Source organism: Vanacampus margaritifer, chromosome 17, assembly GCF_051991255.1.
Source record: "Vanacampus margaritifer isolate UIUO_Vmar chromosome 17, RoL_Vmar_1.0, whole genome shotgun sequence".
Taxonomy (NCBI): domain Eukaryota; kingdom Metazoa; phylum Chordata; class Actinopteri; order Syngnathiformes; family Syngnathidae; genus Vanacampus; species Vanacampus margaritifer.
The window spans coordinates 3879213-3891248 of NC_135448.1; the positions used below are offsets into that span (position 1 = coordinate 3879213).

Sequence of the window (12036 nt, forward strand, 5' to 3'; positions counted from 1 at the left end):
CTAGTTCCGGTCAATGCCTACATACATCCGGACGTTGACGGCACACATTCCACAATGCACATTAACGCCACCATTCTGGCAGGATAGGAATGGCGTCCGCTACTTTGAGTAAATGGCAAACACCACACTCTTTCAATGAGACAGCCACTAAAAGAAGAGGCAAAAGAAGAGTTGAGCATTCTACAGGCTACCAAAAAGAGCAACCAATGAGTAGTCAACGGATGATATTAGCCATAAAATGTGTGAAGAACAAGATGGTGGATTTGGGTCCTCCTCGTGGTGGTGGATATCGCCTGTATAGCGATCACTTCATACAGGTGAGCCAATTACTGAATCAGCTAGTCATGTACATTTAGCATGATTGTATAGTTATTAAATGCTGACGAAAGATGTGATCGACCACTTTACACACAGCGGCTGTACCAGCAGATGCACGCCTCCCAGGTTAGCCTCCCACCACACGCAAAATGTGGGGAAATAATCAGTTTTGTTTGTTTGTGCTGCTACAGTTTAATAGATATTACACAGTTCAATGTAATAACTGAACAACAGAATAAAGAAGACTTTTTATGCCATAAATGACGGCGGCACCAGCCAAATCAGTAGATGCTAAAATACCTAAATAACACAGCAAGACTTGCTTGAAACTGCTAACTTAGATGGCCTTTTGCCCACACGTATAAAGGGTAAATAAATCTGAATTGTACAAACTTGTAAAGCCTTCGTATGATCACGTCCGCAAGCCCTCACCAGTGTAAGTTCCTTGTACCAGCGTTGCGGAGTTGTAAAAAAAGAAGCACTGCTGGCACTTCACAGGCAACGGTAATATCATCCAACCTGTCCATCTTGCGCAAAGTTGATGTATAAATGCTAGTTTTATCCCATTGGTCCCATTGTAATTAATTTGGAAGGAATGTGAAGGAGTTAAACAGTTAAATTCCCTTTTAATGGGTTTATTGTATGAATCACTATGACAACTGTGTGACAGACATACACATGGCAAAAAAAAGGGACGCCGGGACAGGACCTGCGTAATATCGGGACAAAACAATGACGACGGGACCCAAGGCCAAAACGAGATGTCTGGCCGCCCTGGCCACAAGAAACAGGACTTAATGGCTGAATGTTTGTACATGGAGAGAAAGTTCACTCACTCTAGGGAACAATTTGTCCACAAGACAAATATACAGGATCCTGTGTAGGAGGGATAAAGGATCATCCTTACCGTATGAAAATAGATTGCATTACACACAAAAAGCTGTTCATGAGACTTCTGGCACTTCCAACCTTAGAGTAATCTAAGATGAAGAAGCCTTCGTGTACTGTTTTATAAAGATGCTTATCTAAATTAGAAACTTCTGAATGTCTTCTGGGGTGATATTAATATAATTTTTTGATACTGTTTAAGGTCTAAAAACTCTGGTGTTAAAAAGATGCTGTACTTGGTTCCTAGCAAATAAATAATTAAAATGGTGGGGAAATCAATCAGTGGTGTCTTGTGCACTTCAGTTTATCTTCAGTTGGGAATTTCTCGCTCGGATATTTCCTCTTTAACAGCGCACTCGTCCTCCAGCCGCTCCTCTTCCTGGAAACACATGACAGATTTCCATCATTGAAAGCAGTTTGAAATGCATACACTAGAAGTGGACATATATCTCATATATACTAATCATATACTAATCATCTTTTTGTGTTTGGCTCTTCGTAGTTCTAGTTGATGGGCAGTGTGAGAACGGCTGCTCGTCACAGGAGCTACGCTTCACGACATTGTTTTTGTATTCTATTTGTAAATAGATGCCTTATCGACAGTGTTGCCAAAGTTACCTTGAAAAAGTTACTCACAGTACTTTACTGATGACTTGCTTTAAAAAGTAACTAAGTAAGATTACAAGTTCCTTTAATAGTTACATTTAGCAGTTACCGATAATCCTGCTTAATTGAAAGTGCATTTTTAACAGTGACATTTAAGAACAATTCATTTTTATTAAAAATAAAATGAAGACAACTTTTGGCTTGTCAGAAGTATAAACCCAATTTCAATGAGGTTGGAACGTTGTTCAACATAAATAAAAACAATATGATTTCCAAATCATCTATCCATCCATCATCTGATATGCTTCTCACCAGGGTTGATAATACACTACAAATACACAATATTTAATGTTCAAACTGATACACTGATTGTTTTTAGCAAATAATCATTAGTCTTCACTCTTAATCTGTCCTTTTACGCTGGGGTCTCTATTGTCGTATTTTACGCTTCATAATGCGCCACACATTTCCAATTAAATATTTGGACTGCAGGCTCGTACCCACACTCAGTGATTTCTCTATATTCCTTGAATCTTCTGATGATATTATGGACCGTAGATGATGAAATCCCTGAATTCCTTGAAATTATACGTTGAGGAACATTGTCCTTAAACTGTTGAACTATTTTAAGAGTGTACCGATACAACTTTTTCCACTTCCGATACAATACCGATATTGCAGCCTTGCTTACGGTCCGATACTGATATAAATCCGATGCAATATCATCTTTCATCAGAAAAAAAAGTTTGTTTCTACCTTATTCCGTTCTTCAGTAATCAACAATAGAAAATGGTTACTTTCACCGAAATGCTCTGTTTTGAAACAAAAAGCGGAGAAAAAGAGCTTTTTGTGAAACAATGTTATTTCATGCACTCTAGTGAATTCTACACTTCTTTTTGTCCATGAATGATGCCACAAACACCTAAATAGTGCTTTACTTCTGTAATACACCACCACCAACAATGAAAAAGTGTTTTTAGTTTGCAAAATACGTTTATTTCTATTCAACAGTGTAACAATTTGACAAAACAATTTTGCAAACTATTTACAAATGTGTGCAACTGTGGTACTACTTACAATTATGTGGATGTTTCAAATACAGTTTTTCTTTTTGTAACGCTCTCCTGCGTGCAAGGAGAGGGACCGGGATTTGCACAACAGATTACTTTCACTTTCGATTGTCGCTTTCGCGTGCAGACGTTACACTTTCTTGACGGCCTTTTTTTCCGGGGAATAGCAAGTAGCAGACTGTATACACTCCTCCGATGAATATGCATTGGACTCGGGGTACTCTTCGTCGTCCGATTGAACGTCCGCCTGAGCACGCTCGGTTGTGCTCCGCGTTTTCCGGTGTTAGCATTGCTAGCCCGTGAACCTTTATGACGTCGTCATAGCCACCGCGTCAGCGCTTCCAACTTCGGCGTCAACCTCGGAGTCACCATCATCATCATCGATGATGATCATCGTCGTCATCAATGTGCTCTTTAGCGTTGGTCGATGCCTTTCGTCTTTGAAAAAAATTCCCAAGTGTGAGCTGCTTGCAACCGCCATTGTTTGCTTCCTCAGCCATCTAGCTCCGCCTCACGTCTTCTACTGCCGCGTCAATGCTTCCAACCTCGGAGTCACCATCATCATCATCGATGATGATCATCGTCGTCATCAATGTGCTCTTTAGCGTTGGTCGATGCTTTTCGTCTTTGAAAAAAAATGCTCGAACGTGAGCTGCTTGCAAACCGGTCGCCATGTTCTCTTCTCTTCCCTTCCCCAGCCATTGTCCCCTCTAGCTCCGCCTCACGTCTTCTACTGACGCCTACCCAATCTTGTCAAAAGAGAGTCATCGCTGCCCTCTAGGGGCCAAAAATAGTCATTAGGCTCACTAGACCTGCTTGAAACTTTCACCACAGCTGGGCAAGGCTTTACCACCCGTTTCCCCCCCAAAAAAAAAAAAATGGGTGGACGTCTTTTAACGTCTTTGGCGCTCCTCCGTAGGTTTTTGCAGAACGTCATTTAACGTCTTTGGCAGTAAAATAGTTAATTGACGTCAGCTAAGTTTTTTTTTTGTAATGTTAAACTACGTTTTTGTTTTTGCCCCAATGGGCAGCAAAAGATCTTGGGCAGTCCCGCCCCCCTCACCTCCCCCAACTAACTATGGCCAGCAGATAGCAGCATTGTATGTCTTTTGGATGAGATCCCGTACATCAAAGCAATTGAAATAACATGACAACATGGCAGATCTTAAGAAATACGGTTTCAAGGAGGTTGTGAAAAGATGGCGGAGGATTTAATTTTACACAAGCACACATATGCACAAACACACACATGCAGGTGAGCACACACATGTGCACGCACACACATACAAACATTCCTGTAAATAGCTAAAATATGTAAATATTTTGTCAAATATAAAAATGTTGCTGTTTGCACACTTTATCGTATATGTAAATAAATCATTATTTTGCCATCAAAAACACATTTTCATTACTTTTTGTTCATGTTTTATAGAAGGAAAGAACTGATAAGATGTTTGAGATGTCACAAAACCAAAAAAAATATTGGTGTCAAAGTGACTGTTGTGCAGAAAATTTATCTTTTCACAAAAAGCTTGTTTTCTCCTTATTTTTCCATTACAGCTTGGTGTCACTTAAATTACCTATTTTCAAATGGTGATTACTAAAGAACTAAAGCTTTTTTCTTTTTTTTTCTAATGAATGGATTCCAATCTTTCATATGGTACCCACCATGTTTAAGTTGTCATAGCACACAATATCCTGTTTGCCTTGAAAAATTAGTGAAAATGTCACCTGTTGGGTTAAATCAATCAACCCAACTTGCTGGGTCATATTAGATGGTGCTATAATAACCCAGCGGTGAATGAATCTTTACAACAGTTCTTTTTAATGAACAGATTCTAATGATTCAGTTCACTTAAAAGAATGTCATACCCATCACTAGTTCCTGCGCATGTTGGCCTCTTAGGCGCAGTGTGGTGCCATGCATGCATGTAGTACAATGAGATGGAAGAAGGTCGTATTGTGCACTTGTGCCTTTGAGTAGTGTTATTGTTAGAATAAATGTACATAAGTTATCCCATATTTACTCTTATAGTATTGCAAAGCGTTTATTAAGCGGTATAACCTTGTTTGAATCATGCAAGTTGAAATTGTCTGTGAAGAGAGCAGAGCCCCTGTGAGGAGAAGCATGACTCATGCTCCTGCAGCTGCAAAACAGGAAGTGTGCCATTATCACAAGATAGCGGCTGGAACATTTTGTGGCTGAACTGTTGATGGTTTTCACATTGCTGCTGTGTGCTTCCCCAACCTTTAGAGCAGCAACGGCTGTGTATCTAGGGACCACCCTAAAGGAATAAAAAGAGAGGGCTCGGCAGAGTGTGCTTCAGAGCGGTAGGAGATTGTAACTGTGCACATCTCTGTCCATTCTCCTCTCGAGCAAAAACAATCTAAGTCTCTTGTCTTCCTTCCTTGTCTGTTGTTTATTAAATGTTCTAGGTTGACTGAACCTGACATTTATCTTACCCGTGTGTATGTGTTTCTAAAGCATTTGTGTGTGAATAGCTGTTATTTGAAGGAATAGCATTTACAAAGTTTATACTAATTTCCTGTTAGCATTTGAATGGAATCCGCCATCAACTGCATTAGCACTAGCGATGTTTTATAAGTAAAGCATGTTTTGTATTTAAATACACGACGCGTGTATTTCTTCTTGTTGTGTGTTACTTTAGGGACGATAGAATAACAAACGCTCTGCGTTTACTATGGAAGCAACACACAGCGATGCTGTGAGTTACATCGGGCAAGCTAGCGTCACAATTTGATGACGTATGTGCAACCATTTGTCGCCGCTGAGTTTCCAATGGCATTTCCTGTCTAATTAAGACCCGTTATGGTTTCTTTACTCTGGTTTTCTAACAAGAGAAAACCTGGCAACCTGGAGAAAAAAGGAACTGCGTTCAAAGCCGTTCATTTGTCCCAGAATAATCATTTCACGTTTGCCCAAAATATGAACGAGTTCATAAACTTTTGTTCATTGAACACATTCAGGTAAAACACTGCTCAGCACGTATCATTCAACATGATGTCACACTACATTTCTTCGTTGTCTCTTATAGAGACGTGCTAAACTGAGAGAAATCATTACTAAACTGAGGGTAAAGATTACTATATTAAAGGAACAGATTACTAAATTGAGGGTAGAGGTTATTATTATTGAAGTCGTATAAACTGTAAATTAAGGTTAGGACAAAGACTTGAATATACATACAGTAGTCTTTATTATGAAGCACCTTGAAGAGATATAGGGCAGTCTTGATATGTAGTCTCCACTGGAGAAGAAATTTGCCAAGTAACTTGAATTTTACTCACACTGCAGTGCACTTCCATACATTTGACATCCATTTAGGTTTGGGGTGACACCTTGTGAACTTCCTAGACAGGAGTGAAATCCGCCAAATTTCTCTGACAACCTGTGTGTGTTTTGTTTTTTTTAATCAGTGGCCCAGTCAGCTCATAGATAAGAAAAAAAGTGAGGAAGAGGCTCATAAACTCAGAGTGGTGCTTTTCTGGCTGCCATTCAATAAGTATGTATTTTTATTGAGTATTTTTATCCACTCACATTCATAATGTCACGGAGTAGACTACTGAAGCATGGAAAAGTGAACCACTAAATTATCAGTGAGAAGCTGAAATTGAAGTGGATTTAGACTCCCCCTCGTTTCCAGTCCCTCAGAAATAATCCCATCCTGTGCGAATCCAGAGTGAGTGTTTCAAACAAAATCTCACTCACAGAGAAGAGTGATCCCTTCCAAAGATAGTGCTCAACCATCACCTGTTAATCAAATACGTTTGTTTGTACAGTATGCTAAAGTGTCCGTAGTCAGCTGCAGGTTAAAAAACACATACCGTTGAGTTCAATAAACAGGTAACTTTCCCTTAAGTGTTCGATTTACAATTTATGGGGCCCCACTACAATAACGAGCAATGCACTGATGTATTGGACGACCTGCCACAGTCAAGCAAGCTTGTTAGCTCACAGGCTAGTGAACATATTCAACCGATAACGTTCCCTTAAGTGTCAAGCAGTAGTCCCACCTCTTCTGTGCGCTTGAAGCAGACTTGGTCGACTGAGACCAAGCTTTTGGGATAGCATTTGATCTTTTTTTTTTTATCAGAATTGACAAGCCATATGCTCTATTTATCATTCTGAACACATTTCAAACATTACCGCGATCATAAAATTATTGAATCCGCTACAGCTTACAAATTAGCTAAACTTAGATGGCTGCAGAAGTTACACACATCCTTCATTTGAGATAGACATACAGGTTGTGTACAAAGATAAACAACAGAAGTCACTTGATGTCAGTCAAGTACATAGAGTCTGTTTATGTCCCGAATTATGTAGACTTCAGATTAATTACAAGCAGCAGGATTCTTGAGGAAAATACCGATAGTGACCGCTGGAGGGCACTGTTGTACCATAAACCTTCCAAGGGGCGTTGTTTCCAAAAATACATGGCTGCACTGAACCGCAAATTTCTCCCAATTTGTATAATTTGTTCGATTAGAGTTAAAATTGTGCTAAAATAAAAATATGTACCGTCTTATTGTGTAATTATATCACTAACATAAAGAAGAAGAGTGCCCATCACACGTATTCATGAAGATATTTGACAAATATTCGGGTTGATTGATACTAGTTCATTCCAGTAAGCCACATTGGTCGTTATTCTTCCCCCGGTCGCAAATACGATGCTGTATCTCAACAGCTTTCAACATTTACAAACATTTTATTTATTTTAGTACTCTAGTCAGTATCTAGAAGCATTGTAGAAACGACGTGTTGAGTTGTAAACGTAATTAAACACATTGTGCGGGAACTAGGCTGACAAGAAAGAATTAAAAAAGTAGTTGTTAATGTTGTTGACTACAGGTACTCGATTTGATCTCAATTTGAGATTTTTTTATTTTAATTTCTTGCTTCCAGTTGGGGGTTGGAAACAAGTCGTTTTGTTTTACATGTTTATTGACGAATTGAACAGATATTGAACATAATAAATATAACAATTGGTTTTGCTATCATCTTCCTTTCACTGAAGAAAATTTAATACTATTAAATAAAAATTTAGGGAAGTTATTATTGTAGGTGGACTCATACTCTTATATTGTGTTAGCATTCATGTTTCTTTGAAATTATTCACATTTGTTTTTGTCCACTCTGATGTTGGTGATGGACAAGATACATACATATATACATACATCACTGTGTAACAAATCAAAGCAGTGTTTTTGAGATTAAGCTATTGAATTAAAAACTGTTCTATGTATAGTCTTACACAATGATCAGCACCCCCCCCCCCATAATTTATAGATTTTCTCTCTCTTTTATAATAAATGCTTTTTATTGACCATTTGCACCGACGTCACGTAATCACCTGACTGCCCTATGACGGACGGCGGGAGGAAATGATTGTTGAATGGAAATGGATGTGACCCGGAGCGACTTAGTGACTTAGCGACTGTTATTTTACAAATTAAAAGTTATTATTGCCCACAGAGCCACGGAATCTATTACTTCAACCGAAGGTCGCCTGTCAGTCAAAGTTGCACATTTAGTCGGGACTCATAGAGCGCAATATTTACTTTAGTTGGAGATCGCTAGTTTGAAAACAGCACTTACCTTCTGTTGCCTGCTGTTTTTACCAAGTTAATCAAATCGCCGACTTTGCCGGAATTCACAGCGCACGACCTATATCATTATGTAGTCAATGCCATCTCTTCTCCTTACACCGGGGCTGATTCAAAAGCTTGTCGCTGGCTGAGTCTCTGGGACGAGATCCTACGCTCACACCGGGGGACAATATACCTCGTAATGCAAAGGTAAAACTTGCTTATCATGCTAACTGACTTATTTTTACACAGTCCGTTCTATATTGAAACGCTGTGATGATGTTATGTTACAATGTTTACTAGCATGGAATAAATGTCGTAGTGGCAAGCTATGCGGTAATTTCATGAATATGACTCCGGCACCAGAGGAGCACAAAGACAAAATCCCCCATTAGTAAACAGTCAAATGCACTTAATAGTTTTGAAGAAGGTGCATTTTAAAACTAAGCTGTGTGTTTGTGCAGTTGGAGTGGACGCTAACTATCTGGCTCATTAATATGATTTGAAACATGTAATTCGACAGCTCTGTTATTAGAGTGTACGTTAGAGTGTACGTTTACAAGTAAAATGTATGAACATTTATCTAATAAACTCGCAAAAAATGAGCGCTGCAAATCCGTGAATACTTTGTGGGCTGCCAGTCTCTTCTGTTGATTGCTGCTATCAATCGACGTTGTTTGCCATTAGTAGGTATGCGATAAAAAGCAACATTTGGTTTACTCCTTTGTCTGTCTGTACAACCGACCGCAAAGCAAGATATGACCATTGATAATCGATTAGATAACGGACTTTACGCTGTATGAGATTCAATGGTTACAGTAAAGGCAAGTGGCTCTTTTGCCGTCCAGTGTCCCCGAGTGGCTCCTCGTTTACTTATGAGGCCATTTATCGTCTGTGAGTTTATCTCCTATGGCCAAATCAAATCAAATGAATTACACTCGCGATGAAATACGTGTCGCTGTTGTGGTGTCTTATTAGTCCAGTAAAGGGAATCATTGTTACATTTGCTGAACAGACTTCTGTTTAGTCTTTGTGAAGGAAATAAAAGAATCAACACAAGATTTTGGCTCATTGACTCCCATTATAAATCACAGTTTTTGATATGCCGTAAACCTGATGTGTTATAATGCATTTTCCGTGATTACTGATGCAATCGCTTCTTTGATGAGTCATAAACATGAAAATATAGGAATTTGTGTGTTTAGAGTGTTAACACAAAAATCCACTAGGTGGCGCCAAAGGCTAATAAATGAATACAAAATGCATGCATAAAAAAATTCTATTGTTATGACTTATGGACTTGTTTGAGCCTCTAACTATGTCATATGAAATATATAAATTATTCTTTTATTTTATATATATATACAGCATAGTTAGTCTTGCTATTAGCATAATACTGCTATTATTGTCCATAGGGGGCATTAAAAAAATAAAATAAAATAAAAACCTTGTATGTATAGATAGGTCTGATGCCACTGAACATTTTGAGCGGTTGAAAGTGAAAAAATAGTTATCTCACTTCAAAGGAAATGCCAGATTTTGGCAAAATTACAAGAGTTTTGTGCCATTCAGAAAAATGCCATTGTGAAAAACTGGGCATGCATAAAAAAAAATATATTGTTATGACTTATGGACTTATTCAAGCCTGTCATATGAAATATTCAAATTAGACCTTTATTTTTTCCTTTATACAGCATAGTTAATTTTGCTGTTAGCATAATACTGCTATTATTGTCCATAGAGAGCATTAAAAAAAAAAAATCTGATGCCAGTGAACATTTTGAGCGGTTGAAAGTGAAAAAAATATTCATAAATGACAAAAAGTTATCACACTTCAAAGGAAATGCCAGATTTTGGCAAAAATTACAAGAATTTAATCAAACTATAATAACGCCCAGGGGACAGTCCACAGACCATGGACTTTTTGCATATGTCTGATCACCAGCGGAATCAAGACTTCCTGCTGTTGTTTGGTACTGAAACTCCCTCCAAGATGCTTGAGAAGTGGAACACTGCCTTCAAGACCAAGGTTATCAATGAGGCCAAACAGCTGACTCAGTCAACTGAACTTTGCCGACTTTTAAGAGTTGCTGAAAAACTTGTAGAGGACCATAATGATAGTAAGCTACATGAAATGCCTGGTTTTTATTTTATTTTTTTAAATGCTAGAGCTGTTTATGTACAATACAGGGCAAAGGTTTGGACACACACACATTTCATTCAATGTGTTTGCTTTATTCTCATGACTATTTACATTGTAGATTATCACTGAAGACATCAAAACTAAGAATGAGCACGTGGAGTTAAGTACTTAACAAAAAAAGGTGAAACAATTGAAAACATTTTTTATATTCTAGTTTCTTCAAAATAGCCACCTTTTGCTCTAATTACTGCTTTGCACACTTTTGGCATTCTCACCTCTGAGAACTCCTTCAATACTGTTGGAAAAACATTTCAGGGGACTACTCAGAGGGAATGCCAAGAGTGTGCAAAAAAATCATCAGAGCAAAGAATTACTATTTTGAAGAAACTACAATTTAAAACATGTTTTCAAGTATTTTACCTTTTTTCTGTTAAGTACATAACTCCACATGTGTTCATTCATAGTTTTGATACCTTCAGTGAGAATCTACAATGTAAATAGTCATGAAAATAAAGAAAATGTATTGAATGAGAAGGTGTGTCCAAACTTTTGACCTGTTCTGTATGTATGTATTTATTTATATATTTATACATCTGTATGGATACAATTTAACTTATTTTATTTTTCTCCTGGTAGACTGGCACAGTGACATGGCTTCTATGCTACTCCTTCTCCATCCCTTTCCACCTACAGCTAGACGCAAGAGAACAAAAAAAAAAAACACCAGTGATGTGGTTGACAGAATGGTGCATTTTCACAAGGTAAATAATGAATCTGGAGGGTGAAATCACAATTGACAGTTCTTTAAGTCATATCAGGTCATTGAGTGCACTTTGGAATAAAGTATGCATTAAGCAAATTCAAATTTTCTCAACAACTTCCAGTATATTGTTTACTTTCACAACAAGAAGCTTGTTTACTTTTTCAAGCACACTGAAGTTACAATTTTAAAACTCTCTGCAAGGTGTACACATTATTTTATTTTTCTGTTTATAGTCATGCCACAGCATTCAACAACACCTGCAGGAAAAAGAAGGGAAACAGCCATACATCCTTGCAGTTGTCCGTACCAAGAACAGTATCGATACTTTCTACATCACTTTGGACAAACAGCTCATTCCATGCCAGGCCACCAGCTCGTTGGGTGGTTTTGATGAACTGCTAAAAGTCACACTACGTCTTCAATCTGTCGCATAATGAGCCCCTGGTTCAGCTCTACACTTTAGTCCAAACGAAAATCTACAACATTGATATTACCACAACGGATGAATCTCCAAGAGATCGTGAGTTACGAGCAAAACTCCTTGACTAGATTTGGAAGATGTTCAAGTGTTTCCTTTGTCAAGGTTTATATGCTCATTGGCAGTCTTTGAATACTCATCTGAGAATTGATCATAG

The 12036-nt window shown here is 38.1% G+C and overlaps 1 protein-coding gene across 1 annotated transcript in view; it reads right to left on the reverse strand.

Moving 5' to 3' along the window:
• Positions 1–937: 937 nt before the first annotated feature.
• phf14 (PHD finger protein 14) overlaps positions 938–12036 on the reverse strand; it is a 175502-nt gene continuing 164403 nt past the window's right edge. Inside the window, exon 18 of the mRNA XM_077548430.1 lies at positions 938–1585. Coding sequence (XP_077404556.1) covers positions 1517–1585 — 69 coding nt within the window. The 3' untranslated portion in view covers positions 938–1516. The remainder of the gene's footprint in view (positions 1586–12036) is intronic.